At 35.0% G+C, this 19,375-nt stretch overlaps 1 protein-coding gene across 3 annotated transcripts in view; it reads right to left on the reverse strand.

The window, feature by feature from the left end:
• Positions 1 to 19,375, reverse strand: part of LOC114331495 (phosphatidate phosphatase LPIN3) — a 195,000-nt gene that overhangs the window by 43,834 nt on the left and 131,791 nt on the right. For all 3 annotated transcript variants that reach the window (XR_007696388.1, XR_007696387.1, XM_050643655.1), the window contains exons 4-6: positions 5,153 to 5,446; positions 1,544 to 1,791; positions 957 to 1,150 (exon numbers count right to left, since the gene is read on the reverse strand). Coding sequence is in view for 1 of the 3 variants with exons in the window: in XM_050643655.1 (XP_050499612.1) it covers positions 957 to 1,150; positions 1,544 to 1,791; positions 5,153 to 5,446 (736 nt within the window). In the remaining 2 variants the exon portion in view is untranslated. The remainder of the gene's footprint in view (positions 1 to 956; positions 1,151 to 1,543; positions 1,792 to 5,152; positions 5,447 to 19,375) is intronic.

A 19,375-nucleotide genomic window follows, 5' to 3' on the forward strand; every position in this document is an offset into this window, starting at 1 on the left:
AAGTTGCTTACCTGCGGAGGTAATTAAATCCATTTACTAAGGCTGAAAATCAGTACACACATGCTAAATTGAATATAAATAAAAGTTATTATAGTCGGTTAGCTGTATGACGGGACAGTGCCGGTCGGTCGGCCCCAATGAATGTACAGGGTTATTCACTATATTTTGACCCCCTTTTAAACTACTTTATTGAGAGAATTAGAAAAAAATGTAAAATACAAAACTTATTCAATTTTTAAATTATGATTTTTTGACATATATATCATCGAGCTAGCACACGACCCCTATTCTCATTTAAAAAAAATAGTCGATTACGTCATCTAGCCCAGATGGATGACGTCATTAGTACGATATATATGTCAAAAAATCATAATTAAAAAGTCGAATAACTTTTGTATTTTACATTTTTTTCTAATTCTGTAAATAAAGCAGCTTGCAAGGGGGGTCAAAATATAGTGAATAACCCTGTACATTCATTGGGTCCGACCGATCGGCACTGTCCCGTCATACAGCTGACCGACTATAATAACTTTTATTTATATTCAATTTAGAATGTGTGTACTGATTTTCAGCCTTAGTAAATGGATTTAATTGCCTTCGTAGGAAAGCAACTTTGATACCCTCTCAGTAACCCCTGTTCTACGTTTCGCTTGACCGACCGCAGTATGTTTCCCTACACAATCACGGTAATCAACTGCGAAAAAACTAGCTTTAGTAAATTCAGAGAGATTTTTCGGCGCTGCCTCTCCATCTATATCAATGCGCCAATGTATAAGCAGAATTGCTTATAAATAGAAAGTAGAAAATAATTTTTTTATGATCCAATTTGGTATTCACAAATCAACTATGATGATTGCTAGAAAGTTAAAAATGTAAAAGCATACTAAATTTTGTAACGTTTATTTAAAATAGGTTGTTCTTATGTTTGTAATGTTAAGTTATACTGTTATACCAACCTTTCCTTGCTTTAACTTCAATTTCTGAATCAGACTGGACGTTTTCAACATTTTCGACAGAACCAGTTCTGCAATCTCCAATACTGGGTTTTGTCAGTTCCGTGTCACTAAAGAAATGGAAATCTGCGTCTATTTTCTTAATATGGGAAGTATCGACGCGAAGAACGTTGTCATCATTTTTCTTGGATGATTTTCTGAAATAAAATTTACTTAGTAATACAATCTTTTTGATGTGCAAACTTTTTTTTTTTTCTCTGATTTTGGCCTTGGTTTAGAACTACACTGTGCAAACTTAATTTGTAGAACAAATTGACAGTTTTTTGAAACAACATGACAGAGAGAAGATGCTAATATTTAGAAAAAAATTATGATTTTTAAATAGAAGATTCCACCGCTGTAAAAGCAATTAAATTAACGAAAAAGAATTTTCTTCATCTTACGGTATCTTTATTTTATTCTAAATTTATGGTTCTTGGTGCCAGACGATTAAACTGTCATACTAATTTAAGACATATTTTTATATAATGTATGATTACAAAAATGGATTTTTTTGGAATAATAACAAACATAAAATAACCAAAATTTACCCTTGTAATTCAGGATCGGACCCATTGCTATCCAAGGAACTCCTATCAGTAATGGTGTCGTTAGTTTCCAGGTTTTCTGATATCTGGCTGCTAGTCATTTGGTTTATGCTGCTAGATTTCTTTGGAGCATTCTTTCGCCGTACTCTCTTTCGCCTTTTCTTACTACTTTTACTTTCGTTTGTAGGATCGTCGATTTTAGGAAGGTTTGATACAGGAGATACCAGATTTTCAGATTTTAGTTCTTCGGTCTAAAAACAACAAGAGTTAAGATACTTGACTACTAGAAAACTAAATTATGTGTGGTCGTGTATACTGTAGTTTAGAATGGATTGATAGATCTTATATTTATTTAATACAGATTTTAGTTCTTCGGTCTAAAAACAACAAGAGTTAAGATACTTGACTACTAGAAAACTAAATTATGTGTGGTCGTGTATACTGTAGTTTAGAATGGATTGATAGATCTTATATTTATTTAATACAGTAACACGAACAGCAATATATTATTGAATATTATTAGTTCTAATACTCCCTACTGTTTCAGAATGTCTAGGATCAACAATAAAGATCAGCTCTAAGTTGATTCTTGGACGCAAGAGAACACTGGCTGATGTTGCGGTGACCAATGGGGTTAACTTGGTACCAAGACACACAGGTGTGGAAGGGAACGAACGGGCTGATGCTCTGGCAAGACAGGGCTCATCCACTACTTATGGAACCCGAACATCTCTCATCTCTACCTATTGGGGGAGCTCTTCAGTACTGCTCCGGATAGTCCCAACGAGTTTCTTTTGAAACTCGTTCAGGGACTCCTCAGCCAGTTGTGGAGGTATGAGACATGCGCTCCACATAGTGGGGCCATCCAAAAGTCTTACAGCTCAACTTATTAATCGTAGGAAGATGCTCTCTGGTAGTCAGTATGCTTACCAGACACTGTAGGCTCAGACGTCACCTATATATGCTTAGATTGGCGGGTGGCCCACGGTGTCACCTATGTAATGAGGGGGTGGAAACTTCATCACATGTCTTCTGGAAGTGCCCGGCACTGGGCTACCAGAGGCGGCAAATCCTGGATTTGGTCTTTATGCAACCCCAAATGGGGGAGTTACCACTAAAGAGAAGTGTGGCTTTGTGTGAAGCCACAAGGTTAATAAATGATTAGAAGTCCAGAAGGATACGAAGAACTGAGATTTGAAGTCTCTACTGATTCTAGAAGATAACGGAGCCTGGAGCAGCCTGGGCCCCAGAAACGTCGAAGACCAGGTCCTTATGGGCCTAGTCCGTATGATAGGGGTGATACAATGGACTAAACTAGAAGGTCTGTGTCTGAAGGGCTCACAAATGAGCCCTGTCCCGATATACCATAACGATAACTACTTGAGAATTTAAATGTATGAATAAGAGCTGTTTATCGTTAATTACGGGTAGTAATGAGCATGGCATGAACAACGATAACCGTTTATTAGTAAAAAGTGTAGATTTGTACAGGAAAAATAAGAAACATTTCTTAATGATAAAACCTTAACCCGTCTACTTAAATTTGAATATATTTAATGTTCAAATTTTGTGAAAAACGTCTGTGGTCCCTTTGGCTTAGAAAATTTAATGAAAATGTAGGAAATAGTAATACATACATAGATTATAATAATTATACCCACAATTTAGTTAAAAAAAAATTAGAATTCGTTTTGGAACACAATAAATAACATATCTCCTTGGCAACACACTTTCTTGTATACCTGACTTGTTTATAATTGGGTAGAGATATCATGAAAGGTCACGCCAAGTTCAAAACACTCTTCAGAACCCACTAAATTATGTCACGGCAGTTTGTATTGTTATACAATGCCAAGGACGCGCACAGTAGAGACTAGCAAATTAAACTTCCTTACTTCACTGGTTTCTACAGTCAGAAAAATGAAAGAATACCCATGCGTCATCGATGATATGCATACGAATCAAATCAAAAATTTCCACTCAAAACAAAGTCTAAACTAAGTCAATGCTGAAAATAAACGGATGTGACTACTACCCCACCGTACGATTTTTCGCTACGTAAGAATGAGTCAAAAAATTTTTGTGATGTTATTCTTTTTCTGATAATATATATTTATTGGTGATAAATGTTACTATTACTACCGTAATTAATTATTTTATATAGATTAATAATACAGATAGATTAATAAAAGATGATGATGACATAACATACGAAGAATACAGGGAAGCAATTCTAAAATTAAAAAATGGCAAGGCTGCAGGACACGATAATATTAAGGACGAACAATCGCTCATCTCTAGAATTCTACACAAGGACAGGTGTAAGACAAGGTGGTGTTCTCAGTCCTTTGTTATTTATCACTCTAATGGACGAAATTGCAAAATAATGCAGAGGTAAGGTAAAAATAACTAGGGTTGGGGTGTATAAACTTCAACAAGTTTACGTGGCAGAGTTGATTTATGCCGATGACCTGGTAATTGTGGCAAAATCAGAAAAAGACTTTCAAGTGAATGTGAATGTTTGGAATGAAGCCTTTAAGAAATTTGGGATGAAAATAAATATTGAAAAAACAGAAGCTTTAGTAATATCGAAAACTCAAGAAAATATAAATGTAAAGCTGAATAATGAGACCATTACACAAGTAGAGGACTTCAAGTAGCTAGGATCAACAATGAATGGGCAAGGAAATATAGAACCAGAAATAAACAGCAGGGTAATGAGTGCAACAAAATTATACTATGCACTAAATAAAAGTTTTATTGGGAAGAAAGAAGTAAGCCTGAAAACAAAAATAAAAGTATTTCAAACTGTATACGAGCCGGTGCTACTCTACGGTAGTGAAACGTGGACAGTGAACGACAACATCCGTAGTAAAATTCAAGCATGCGAAATGCGATATTTACGTGCGGTATCCGGGGTGACCAGACGTGATCGTATAAGAAATGAAGACATACGTGAAAGGTGCGGTGTTGGAAGGACCTCAGACAGACTTGAAACGAAACAGTTATCGTGGTTCGGACATATGGCGAGAATGAGTGAAGGTAGAACTGTAAAGAGGGTGTGGAAAGCGGCATCTGACAACAAACGACGAAGAGGCAGGCCAGCAAGAACGTGGAACGCAAATATTGGAAAGGCTTGCGTAAAAAGAAATATTGGGTGGAGAGAAGCAGAAAGACTAGCTACTGACCGAAAGGCATGGAGACGTCTGATTTCTCCACTTACCTCGACACCGTAAGGTACAAGAGGACGGCTTAAGTAAGTAAGTAAGTAAGTAATAATACAAAAATAATGAGTAAACAAATATAGTATTATGAATTTCTCCATGTTAATGTTGCCAGTGGACGTAAATAGTAACCAGAGTTTAAAAAATGTCGTTTATGTCAGCTGCATTAAGTGATTAAAATGAAAGTAAACTTAATGAATTCAGATCATTAGGTATCCAGATCATTTTCAGCCACATATCAAGCCAGAGAAGATCTCAGTACATAAAGAAAAAACGAAGAAAGAACAAACTTTTTAAGTCATTGGCCTTTAAGGCCTTTAATGCTATTGTGCATGTATACAATGCCAAGGAGGCGCACAGTCGAGACTAGCAAATTAAACTTCCTTACTTTACTGATATCTATATCCAAGCTGTCCATTTTAAAAATAGTTTCAGAAATGTCGTTGTGGCTCTTGCTTAAATCTTCGCTACTGAGCTTTCCGGATATTATAGATAGTGTCATTTCTTCTGCTGAATTTTCATTATTTATTTCTAGGTTACCCAAGACCAGTTGTCGTCTGATGAAGTTGCGTTCTCGCATCTTGTTACTTTCGTTGTCTGCCGTATTGCGACGCGTTTTGTAGTCATTTTCTTCGTTTTCCAATCCCAGATTGGAGATGTCTTCCAGACTGAGACGCCTTCCCTGAAACACAAAAAAAAAACATAAAATAAACAATAAAAAAACTATTTAACAACAACAACTTTTATTCAAAACAATTGGAAATTTGATTATCATCATCAACAGCTATTCCGTGTATCATCGGATGTAAACCTCCCTTAGTATGATAACTTTAACATGCACAAGAAAATAAAGGAAATCACAAATACACAGCGAAAAAAGAAAGATTAGTCTTAAAGACACAAATGGAAAAATTATTATAGAAGTCAAAGAGAAATTAAAAAAGTGGAAGACATACATAACAGATCTGTTTGAGGATAATAGACAAGAACCGGAAGAAATCGACAGCGAAACGGGACCAGAGATCATAATGGAGGAAATCGAACAAGCAATATGATACTCAAAAAACGGAAAAACTGTAGGCCCAGATGAAATACCTGCGGAATTACTGAAATGTCTAGACGATGAAACTCTACCGGTACTACTGGATCTGTTTAATGAAGTATATAAAACCGGAAAAATCCCTCAGGAATGGTTGGTGTCCACCTTTGTAACAATACCAAAAACAATATATGCCAAAGATTGTTCGGACTATAGGACAATATACCTAATAAGCCATAAAAATATTTCTAAAGGTGATTCAGGGAAGATTATACAGAAAGCTAGAATATGATATGGATGATACCCAATTTGGGTTCCGCAAAGGACTTGGAACAAGAGAGGCATTGTTTGCGTTTAATGTCCTCTCTCAAAGATGCTTAGATATGAACCTGCATATTTATTCCTGTTTCATCGACTTCGAAAAAGCGTTCGACAGGGTCCGACATGAAAAACTAATAGAATTATTGAAAGATATAGACAGACGAGATTTACGAATTATCATCAATCTGTATTGGAATCAAAAGGCCAATATAAAGATAGAAGAACAAGAATCCGAGAATATTGATATAAAGAGAGGAGTAAGACAGGGTTGTGTTCTGTTGCCGCTACTGTTTAACCTGTACAGTGAAGCCATATTTCAGGAAGCGATAGCGGAGCTAAGTGATGGAATCTCTATAAAAGGAAGAATAGTAAATAATATAAGATTCGCTGATGACACCGTTATAATGGCAGACACCCGGGAATCGCTACAAGAATTGCTAAATAGAATTAACGATTATTGCATTCGATACGGACTAAAAATAAACAAGAAAAAAACTAAATTTATGATTGTCTCAAAAACAGAACACGGAAATGAAAGGTTAATGATAGAGCAAACCCAAATAGAAAAATTTAAGACATACAAATATCTGGGAACCTGGGTTGATGAAAAAAATGACCAAAGCAAAGAAATTAAAGTCCGAATTGAAACTGCAAGGCAAGCATTTATAAAAATGAAGACACTGCTTACAAACAAAGACCTTCAGTTGCCTCTCAGATTGAGGGCTCTAAGATGCTACATATTTTCTATATTGCTATACGGAATGGAAGCTTGGACATTGAAGAGACAACACATAAGAATAGAAGCGTTCGAAATGTGGTGTTACAGAAGAATATTGAAAATTCAGTGGGTTCAAAGGATTACTAACGTTGAAGTGCTACGACGTTTAAATAAGGAGTTAGAAATTATGAAAAGTATAAAAACTACAAAACTGGAATATTTGGGTCACATGACCAGAGGAGAAAAATATGAGTTGCTGAGAATTATTATGCAAGGAAGGATCCAAGGAAGAAGAAGCATAGTGTGACGTTCCGCCCCTTATAGAATCGATTATTGATGGGAAGATATTATTTAACTATCCAAAATATTATTTAATTATTTTCAGAATTATTTTCTTTCAATGTTTATTCAAATAGAACTTAAACCCATCTCAGAATTTTTAAATGCTTGATGACGTCACATTTAAAACGTGGCAACATTGGTTTCCCCACTTTGACAGCCAATGCTTAGTAGAGGGGTACGAAGGATTCAGCTGTGAACGTGAGCCTTGAATTGCCATTGTTTCTCGAGTGTTCGGTCTGAATCGTAGTGTGCGGGGTCATTAGACTCGATTATTCACCTCTAATTCTCAGTTCCAAATTGATTAAATATTACAATAAAAGTATAGTGAAGTTATCCAGCAGCAGTGGATTTGAAGAATTTTAGAGCATACTATATCCAATGAGTTCTACCCCGCACCTACCATGAAATCTTAAAGCCACCCTACAACAACACCAAGGCCAGACCACACAGAGAGAAACAATCAATAGGCGACCAGCCTGGATTATTTCCACATTTTCTTTTTTTGAGTACCTCCAGCTGCTTTCCAACAGTTTTGAGTACCTTCAGCTGCTTTCTACCAGTCTTCCTCTCCTGTACCTCCAGCAGGACAGCTGCTAGCGAGAGTTAGCACCCTTGGGTGCTCATTACATCAACTTCAAGATTAGGAAAGAGTGGTTTGTTTGGGAACATTTACTGTGCTCTTATTAAAGACAGACTGGTTTTGTGATATTTAGTACATTTTTTTATATAGTTCAATTGCACACACATTTTTCCTGCTTTATATTTTTTATAGGGTTTTTTTTTCTTTACAACATAATATTTAATTGATAGCGTTCCCCAACACTCTGCAATCTATAAAGGTATAAATTTCTGAGCTCAGATATTTTCCCTAATAATAGTAGTCGGTACTCTTATCTTGATTATTTTTAGGCTGTGTTCCACTTTTGTATAATTATTTAAACTCATTCCATTATTTTAGTATATGTTTAATTAAATTTTTAAAAATTAACTTCACATATTAGTCAAAATTGTAATTATTAACTTTATTTAACTTGAACTTATTAACTTTACTTAACTTTAACTTATTAACTTTATTTAACTTTAACTTTAATTTATTAAATTCATATGAACTTCTGGATTCTAATCCCTCAGATTAGTTTTTGGTTTCACTTGTTATTATTACTATTATAAACCACGAGTTAGGAAAAGGATCTGTGTATCCACTCGTAGGTTTATTTATTCAATAAGGCTTGTGCCTGTCCCACTCACAGTGAGGTATTTATATGTTATATATAGTATCAGGTAGTATTTAATTAAGGTGTACGTATTATAAACGTACAATTATTATTTGGTGAGGGTTCTACTAACCTAGTTGTAAGTTGTACTTCCTGTATTAGAGGTACCCGTAGTCAGTTTTTCTAACCTTATAAAGAGTATTCTTAGATCATAGTTGTATGATGATTTTGTAATTGACTTTCACTAGTATCACTTTTTCCTGTCATGTTAGAGTTACACACTAGTTACTTGTCCTAACTCAGAGATTGTTAAAAAGATCTAGTAGTTACATTCAATAAATATACATTTATTGTGATTTTTTTTTCTTATTACTCCTTTATTTTTAGTAGTATATTTTATAATTTAATAATCTTTAATAACTTTTCACATACTTGTACTACAAATTTAACATACTCTATAGCAGCGTAGAATACCTGGAAGAGCGTTAACCTAGTTATCCTTCTTCTGGCGCCCAAAAATTCATTCTATTTTCAGTATATTATTATATTTACTCTATCTATTTTCTGAACATTATCTTCATATCTTCTTTTCGAGCCATCATTGTCACTTCCTTTAATCTATTGTCTGGCCAAAAATAGCCGTGCAAATTGGCCGAATCCTTCCTTGAGTGTCAAGTGGCCCTTCTCATACATATTTAGCTAGCCATTCAAGTTATATCTATCTATTAATGATTTCTCATCTCTAGTCCTGTATCAATTCGATATTCTTTGTCTTGGCATCCTTCCATACAAATACTACTACAAAGTTGTATTTTAGTTACTCCAGCTTCTTCAACGGAGAAGCCACACATTTTTGTCCTTTGGCTACATTAAGTAGATCTTCTTCTTTTTACTACTTCTGTTGGAGTTTACCACTCCCTTTTCATTCACTCCAACAGAAAATCATCAGCTAGTTGTTACATCGGCTTTCCAACGTGGTGGCTTTATTTTTGGTCTGAGACAGTATTCATTTAGGTCAATTCTTCTCTTTTATCTGAAATCTCTTTGTTATTTCCGTTTGGTATCCTATACACATATTGTTACTTATTTATTTTATTTTTAATTTCTGATACATATCAGGTATTCTTAAACGCTGTTTTGATTTTTGTTTATATTTTGGGACCTCATTATAGTATATGTTTGTGCAGCTTACATTCTGGGTTAGATTTTGAATTTTTATTGGGAACTTATATTTAATATTGCTATTAATAATATAATTCATATAACAATTTTATTTCTTCAGTCAATAGTGGTATAGTTGGAGGTACAACTAAGTGTTGATTATTATTATTATTATTATAGATATATATTTTTTCTAGAGTGGTGGTAAGTTACATATAAATAAAAAAATTTACTTCCAGTATTTAGGTAGTAGGTTTACTTGAGTATACAATATTTATTGGATTATTTATCCATTTATTTGATCTTATATATTTATTTGATCTTATTTATTAGATTATATACTGCATTATATATATATTTTTTTTTTGGCTGGCTATTTTGATTTTGTTGGTGTGTTGCTGATATTTTCTCGGTTTATATTATATATATTTTGCGTGCAAACTTTCATATTTTCATATTTTTCATATTTCTGTTCTTTGGACTATTTGTCAATAACTTTGCTCTCATCATGTGTGCTTTTAAAGCTGAACATCTTCTGGTGGATGAATTGGATTATGAATTAAAGATTCGGGACATAATGCCAGAGGAGTCGACAACTGTCGATAAAAAACGCAATCTTTTGAGAGGTGCTTTGAAACAAGAAGCTGGCAATAGAAGTTTTCTCCAAATTTCAGCTGTATCCCTTCCTTTTGAGGAACAACAAAAAGGAATCACTGAAACATTGGACAGCTTGTCTAAAAAAATCGAAAAGTTTAGGGGAACTGTAAAGGATACAGAGTATGCGCGATTAACATCTCGTCTAGGCCATATTTCTGCCCGTGTACACTTGCTACACTGTCCTTCTGAAGAACAGGAACCGTTCAAGAGGTCTGTTTCTCTTAAAATATTAACACTAGAGGGTGAACTTGATTCTAGAGTTAACCCCATTGCTACCTCTACTCCTAATGCTTCAGTCAATGTACCTAGCTTTACGTACTCCAAACCTGTTCAAGTACACAAATGGGGTATTTCATTTTCAGGTGAAAAACAGCACACTGATGTGATGTCATTTTTAGAAAGGGTTGAATGTCTTCGAATATCTAGAGGTGTTTCTGAAGAGGATTTGTTTGCTGCTTCTGCTGAGTTGTTCACCGGGACCGCTTTTACATGGTTTATGAATAACAGGGGTAATTTTTCTTGTTGGTCTGATCTGATTAAAAAGTTGAAGTCGGATTTTCTTCCGTATTCATTCCAGGATGATTTATTAGATCAAATTAAGAATCATAAGCAGAAACCTGGGGAATCTGTTACTATGTTTATTAATACTATATTAGGTATGTGTAGTCGTTTAGACACTCCTTTGTCAGATTTAGCTAAAATTAAAATCATCCGTAAATGTCTATTGCCCTTTTATCATCAACAATTAGCTCTTATGGACATTCAGAACATTGATGACCTTACTATAAAATGCAAACGTTTGGAGGAAACGTTATCCTGGTCTTCTCAACCTCCATCCACATCTCGATCCTCTTCTAACTCTTCTTCTCAGCCAACTTCCTTTAGGCAACGTTCTTGGCTAAATAAGGGTCATGAACATAATGTTTCGGTTGTTAGTTCTCTTGTCTGCTGGAATTGTGATCAGCCTGGTCACCCATTTTACAATTGTGGGATTCCTCAAAATCGTATTTTCTGCCATGGTTGTGGCCGAGAGAACACCCTTAAAAGAAACTGTTCTAAGTGTTCGGGAAACGACACGTCGGAGGTCCGTCCCCTGAACGTTTCTCCGTCCAACATCCAATCAGGGAATCAAACCCCATCGTCAAACGAAACTACAGGACCAAGCACATCCAGCAACCCAAACCCATCTTCACGAAAAGGGAAAGGGGTGTCGTTCAAGAAAGCAGCACACACCACAAAACAAAATTAAACCAGAAATTTATTTCTATAGATAATACGTTAGATTCGCTTGATTCAAATGATCACAGATGGTCATTTACAAACGCTTCTTTGATTGGTAGTGTTCAACGTAACAATAATAATTGTGATAGTAATGTGGTTCCATTATCTATATTAGATTCTAGTTTTGTTAATGATGATGATACGTCTGGGTTAGTTCCATATAACGGTTGTAGACAACCAAATACTTTAGATCTAGATATTAATTCGTTATTAGTTAGGAAACAAAATGATAATAGGCCATATCTTCCTATTCAAATTTTAGGACAATCGTGTTTAGCTTTGTTAGATAGTGGCTCTAATATTTCATTGATAGGGGCACATTCGTTAAATTTATTGAAAAATTCTAGTATTCCCATTATGCCCATTTCATCTTTGCAAGTATCTACTGCAGATGGTACAGTTCAGTCCATTACGGGCAAACTCCAAATTAAAATCACAGTGGCAGATTTATGTAGGGAAATTACATTTTATGTTATTCCTTCCGTGCAGAATTCTATAATTTTAGGTATGGACTTTTTCAATGCTTTCAATAGTACCTTAAGTTGTTCTGATTTTTCTTTTTCCATATCTGAATTTAATTTATCTACCCTTAGTGCTATTCACGATTTTGCTAGTTTATCAAGCTCTGAACAAAGGCAATTAGAGAGTATGATCTCTAAATTTACTACTCTTTCTTCAAAAGACAAACTAGGTCGTACGTCGTTAATCTCTCACACTATCGAAGTGGGAAATCCCACTCCTTTCAGATTATATCAGTACCCCATACCTCAAGCCTGGCAGGCAGATTTAGAAAAGGAAGTAGATTCGATGCTTGCTTTAAATATCATAGAACCTTCAACATCGTCCTACTGTTCTCCGCTCTGGTTAACGAAGAAGAAGGATGGATCCTTCAGGATCTGCTTTGACGGTCGAAAACTAAACAGTATCACAACTAACAGGGATGCTTATCCTATCCCCAGAATAGATGTGATTTTGAGCAAACTTCAGAATGCCAAATACATCTCTTCTATTGATTTGTCTAAGGCCTTCCTACAGATCCCACTGAGTGAAGAGAGCAAGAAGTATACTGCTTTTGCTGTCAGTGGTAAAGGATTATTCCAGTTTGTCACCATGCCTTTCGGTCTTGTTTCTGCTCCTCAGACAATGTGTCGTCTGATGGATTTAGTCATTGGTCCACCGTTAGAGCCCTATGTTTTCTATTATTTAGACGATATTTTGGTTGTCACTCCTGATTTTTCCCTTCATATGGAAATTTTAGATAAGTTATTTTTACGTCTTAAGGAAGCTAATCTAACGGTCAATCTGGATAAATGTCAGTTTTGTCGCCCTAGTCTTAAGTTCTTGGGTTATGTTGTGGATAACCAGGGGCTGAGGACTGATCCTGAGAAAATAGTTGCTATCAAAAATTTTCCTATACCAAAGACCACCACCCAAGTCCGTAGGATATTGGGAATGTGTGGCTATTATCGGCGATTTGTACCGTCCTACTCTACTTTGTTGTCACCTCTTACTGATCTTTTGAAGAACAGGAAAAAGGGACAGACCATTACTTGGACTCCTGAGGCTGACGAAGCTTTTAGGCGCGTTAAAGATGCTTTAACGAGCGCTCCGGTTATGATGTCACCTAATTTTGATGAGCATTTTTATCTAATGACAGATTGCTCTAATACAGCTTCTGGAGGCGTATTATTTCAGTTGAAAGATGGCTCCGAACACCCCATAGCGTACACTAGTAAGAAGTTGAACAAGGCCCAGAAAAACTATTCAACTACGGAGAAAGAACTCTTAGCTATCATCCATGGGTTAGAAGCTTTTCGTTATTATCTGGAAGGTCGTAATTTCACTATAATTACTGATCATAGTTCCTTAGTATGGCTTCATAGTATGAAAAACCCTTCACAGAGGCTTTCTCGATGGATATGCAAACTGGCTGCCTATTCATATAAGATTGTCCATAGAAAGGCAAACGGGGTAGTGGTCGCAGATGCTCTTTCACGTGTCCATGATATTAATGTCCTAGATCTGTCCTCTTTAAGTCCTGATATGTGGTATCAGAATATGATTGATAGGGTCACTCAAGACCCACAAAAATATCCTGATTTTAAGGTAGAGAATAATATTCTGTACAAACACATCTTAAGTCCGATAGAGTCCTTATCCAATATGTCGGAGTGGAAAATAGTTGTACCTACGCCAAATAGGGAAAATATTCTGCATATGTTTCATGATGAAGTTACGGCGGGTCATTTTGGTTTTTATAAGACTTATCACCGTATTGCCGAATTATATTATTGGCCTGGTATGCGGAAGTCTATAAAAAGGTACATTTCTAAATGCATGGTTTGTGCTACTTGTAAACCAAGTAACCTACCACAGGCTGGACTTATGGGTTCCTTCAGGAACATAAATTTTCCTTGGCAGATGATCTCAATGGATCTCATTGGACCTTATCCTCGGAGTTACAAGGGTAATACCTATTGCCTGGTAGTTGTGGATTATTTCACTAAATTTCCTTTAGTTTGTCCCCTTCGCCAGGCCACAACTCCAGCAATTTTAAAATATTTGGAGGAACAAGTCTTTTTGGTGTATGGTGTTCCTCAAATTGTGTCATGTGACAACGGTCCTCAGTTTGTATCGAAGGCCTTTAAAGATCTTCTAGCTAAATATAAGGTTCAAAAGACCTTTTATAATGCTGCCTACCATCCACAAGCAAATCATACTGAGAGAGTAAATCGCAGTATTGTCACAGCTCTAAGGTCCTATACTTACCCTGATCACAGAGCTTGGGATCAATATATTCATTCCATAGCTCAAGCCATAAGGACTTCTGTCCATGAAGTTACCCAGTGCTCTCCAGCATATTTGAATTTTGGTAGGAATGTGGCTTTATCAGGTGATTATTTTGGTGTAATTTCAGACAATTCCGAAAATCTTCCTCAAATATCTGAGAAACTTCATCGCTTAGATGATCTCCAGACGTTACCTCATATTTTCGCAGACATTAGGAAGAAGTTAAAAACTTCTTACCTAAGGAACCAGCAGCACTATAATTTGAGGAAACGAGATCTGCGATTCTTTGTTGGTGATCGAGTCTTAAAGCGCAATTTTGTCAAATCCAATAAGGGTGATGCCATTTCTGCAAAGTTTTGCCAGAAATATGTCCCATGTACTGTCTCAAGGGTAATATCTCCTTTGATTTATGAATTAAAGGACAATTCGACTAATAAGCGAATTGGTCAATTTCATGTAAAGGATTTACTGCCTGACAACACCATGGACGATGTGGATTCTTCAACTTCATCGGAAGAAGATTAGCTTAACAGGGTTGTTTAAGCTAATATCTTCCTGTGTTTGCCTTTAATTAGTTTTATTATGGTATAGTATTTTAGTTTAAATTGTTAATCACCAGATAATGCCTGACCATAGCAATTTTTATCCTTCGGCATGGCTTGATGATTTCTCACGTATTAGTTATTAGGTACCGAATTCTTGTGTAATACCGCTTGTATGAGTTTATTATTATTTTTTTGTATTATAGATTGCATTTGAGTCATTATCGACAAATATTCTCAAATACTAATCCAGCCAGTAGTATTACCAAGTTAATAACCTCCACTTGTACTCTTAGTTTTGTACTCAACCTCTCAGAATAAAAGGGCTGTTGATTATTATATATTAAGATATTTGGATGTGTGGGCTCATACAAGTATTCTTGCTTAATATAGATGGAGCTATGTTACACTACCATATCTTAGATTATGTGTTATATCTTGGATATTTGATTACATACCTATTATTTTTTTTTATTGTTTTTATATCATGTCATTGGATTTGCCATATTGGAAAGAAGTTGTGGTTGTTAATTTGTTATTGGGTTACTTTATTGATATTTGTCACAGGTACCTTAAATACTTTATATTAATTCGGATTCTTACTTCCTCCACAGGATGATTCTGGAATGAATTTGGAATTTTGATTTATAAATGAATTCTTGAGTCCTTCATATTTCTTCTTATGAACTAGTCTGTTAATGCTCAAAGTTGGTGAATACGTGGGTTCGAAGTTCAGCAACTGATCACTGCTATCCGATTTCGTAATCCATGTCTTTCTTGTCAGAGTAGGCAGATGTTTATCCATGATAATATTTCTGGTTGGGAAATGGTGTACAACACTTCCTAACCATTCTTGTGCAATTGTTCCAAATATTCCAGGCACATTTTCACACGATAATAGGGAAGTCTAGTTTGCTTATTTTATGTCTCTTAGTTCATAGTATATAGATGCTTGACTTTCCATAGACGTAGAGTCGTAATGTTAGTGATTAACCCACTGGGACAAATTATTGATTTTCTTTTTAGTAGATTCCCTCTTCTTTCCTTAGGCATTAATTGTTGCTTAGATTCAGGAATATCTCCTGGATAATCCTATGTATGTTCACATGAATATACAGTCTTATGAAAGATTGGGAGCTCGTTCCCGTCATATTTTGTATTTACCATGGAGTCATAGAACTTATAAGTTCATCCTTTATTTTTACTATTTAGTTTCGATAGGCTCATATTACCGGATGAGGGTAGATCTAGAGCTAATTTAGTTAGTTATTTAGTATTAGTGAGAATTGGTCCATAAATCTTCCTGATCGTTCTTCTTTGGATATGCTCCTATAAATCTGGTGTCCATTGCTAGTCCGATTTTGGATTAAGTGTCCGATTCTTCACTTATTTTGTTTATTTGGTTGTATAGGTTCGTATTACCGGATGTGGGTGTACGTAGACCTAATTTATTTATATGATTTAGTATGGATGTGAATTGGTCCATAAATCTTCCTGGTCGTTCTTCATTGGATATGCTTTTGTGAATCTGTTGTCCATTGATAGTCTGACTTTGGATTGAGTGTCTGATTCCACATTTATTTTGGTTAATGTGTTTGCATTCCTTTGGTATGTTCACTATTTATATTAGTTGGTATTGGTGAAAATTATTCTATAAATATTCCTAGTTGTTCTTCTCTGGATATGCTATTACGAATCTGGTGTCCATTGCTAGTCCAATTTAGGATTGAGTGTTTGATTCTTCACTTATTATAGTTATTGATTTCATTGGTGACTTTAGTATATGTACTTGCGTTATGGTATGAATTGGCTCTCACCTTTGCCTGGTTGTTCGTCCTTGGATATACTCCTTATAAATCTGATGTCCATGGATAGTTCAACTTTGGATTTACTGCCAATTCGACACTTATTTGTCATTATAAATTATGTCTCATCTTTAGCACTTTTACTAGGACTTCGGGTCATATTTTGCAATTTCCGTTATTTGCTGCAGTGACCATCCTACTTTCCCTTGATTATTAGTGGTGATTATTTGTAATCTTGCGAATCAACGGGGAATGATACACTAAGCACTACTACTCTAGTTTAATATTTTGGAAAAAAAAAAAAAAAAAAAAAAAAAATTTTTTTAAATAAAATTTTTTTTCTGGTGGTTGAAAGGGAATGTGACGTTCCGCCCCTTATAGAATCGATTATTGATGGGAAGATATTATTTAACTATCCAAAATATTATTTAATTATTTTCAGAATTATTTTCTTTCAATGTTTATTCAAATAGAACTTAAACCCATCTCAGAATTTTTAAATGCTTGATGACGTCACATTTAAAACGTGGCAACATTGGTTTCCCCACTTTGACAGCCAATGCTTAGTAGAGGGGTACGAAGGATTCAGCTGTGAACGTGAGCCTTGAATTGCCATTGTTTCTCGAGTGTTCGGTCTGAATCGTAGTGTGCGGGGTCATTAGACTCGATTATTCACCTCTAATTCTCAGTTCCAAATTGATTAAATATTACAATAAAAGTATAGTGAAGTTATCCAGCAGCAGTGGATTTGAAGAATTTTAGAGCATACTATATCCAATGAGTTCTACCCCGCACCTACCATGAAATCTTAAAGCCACCCTACAACAACACCAAGGCCAGACCACACAGAGAGAAACAATCAATAGGCGACCAGCCTGGATTATTTCCACATTTTCTTTTTTTGAGTACCTCCAGCTGCTTTCCAACAGTTTTGAGTACCTTCAGCTGCTTTCTACCAGTCTTCCTCTCCTGTACCTCCAGCAGGACAGCTGCTAGCGAGAGTTAGCACCCTTGGGTGCTCATTACATCAACTTCAAGATTAGGAAAGAGTGGTTTGTTTGGGAACATTTACTGTGCTCTTATTAAAGACAGACTGGTTTTGTGATATTTAGTACATTTTTTTATATAGTTCAATTGCACACACATTTTTCCTGCTTTATATTTTTTATAGGGTTTTTTTTTCTTTACAACATAATATTTAATTGATAGCGTTCCCCAACACTCTGCAATCTATAAAGGTATAAATTTCTGAGCTCAGATATTTTCCCTAATAATAGTAGTCGGTACTCTTATCTTGATTATTTTTAGGCTGTGTTCCACTTTTGTATAATTATTTAAACTCATTCCATTATTTTAGTATATGTTTAATTAAATTTTTAAAAATTAACTTCACATATTAGTCAAAATTGTAATTATTAACTTTATTTAACTTGAACTTATTAACTTTACTTAACTTTAACTTATTAACTTTATTTAACTTTAACTTTAATTTATTAAATTCATATGAACTTCTGGATTCTAATCCCTCAGATTAGTTTTTGGTTTCACTTGTTATTATTACTATTATAAACCACGAGTTAGGAAAAGGATCTGTGTATCCACTCGTAGGTTTATTTATTCAATAAGGCTTGTGCCTGTCCCACTCACAGTGAGGTATTTATATGTTATATATAGTATCAGGTAGTATTTAATTAAGGTGTACGTATTATAAACGTACAATTATTATTTGGTGAGGGTTCTACTAACCTAGTTGTAAGTTGTACTTCCTGTATTAGAGGTACCCGTAGTCAGTTTTTCTAACCTTATAAAGAGTATTCTTAGATCATAGTTGTATGATGATTTTGTAATTGACTTTCACTAGTATCACTTTTTCCTGTCATGTTAGAGTTACACACTAGTTACTTGTCCTAACTCAGAGATTGTTAAAAAGATCTAGTAGTTACATTCAATAAATATACATTTATTGTGATTTTTTTTTCTTATTACTCCTTTATTTTTAGTAGTATATTTTATAATTTAATAATCTTTAATAACTTTTCACATACTTGTACTACAAATTTAACATACTCTATAGCAGCGTAGAATACCTGGAAGAGCGTTAACCTAGTTATCCTTCTTCTGGCGCCCAAAAATTCATTCTATTTTCAGTATATTATTATATTTACTCTATCTATTTTCTGAACATTATCTTCATATCTTCTTTTCGAGCCATCATTGTCACTTCCTTTAATCTATTGTCTGGCCAAAAATAGCCGTGCAAATTGGCCGAATCCTTCCTTGAGTGTCAAGTGGCCCTTCTCATACATATTTAGCTAGCCATTCAAGTTATATCTATCTATTAATGATTTCTCATCTCTAGTCCTGTATCAATTCGATATTCTTTGTCTTGGCATCCTTCCATACAAATACTACTACAAAGTTGTATTTTAGTTACTCCAGCTTCTTCAACGGAGAAGCCACACATTTTTGTCCTTTGGCTACATTAAGTAGATCTTCTTCTTTTTACTACTTCTGTTGGAGTTTACCACTCCCTTTTCATTCACTCCAACAGAAAATCATCAGCTAGTTGTTACAATAGGAAGAAGACGCATCTCCTGGCTGAGGAACTTAATGGTTTAATTGTAGTTCATTACAACTATTCAGAGCAGCAGCCAACAAAGTGACTATAGCCATTATGATATCCAACCTCCGATAGGAGAGGGAACTTTAAGAAGAAGGTGTGTCCATTAAAATTGAAGATT

The sequence above is a fragment of the Diabrotica virgifera genome, chromosome 2, assembly GCF_917563875.1.
Source record: "Diabrotica virgifera virgifera chromosome 2, PGI_DIABVI_V3a".
NCBI classification, from domain to species: Eukaryota; Metazoa; Arthropoda; class Insecta; order Coleoptera; family Chrysomelidae; genus Diabrotica; species Diabrotica virgifera.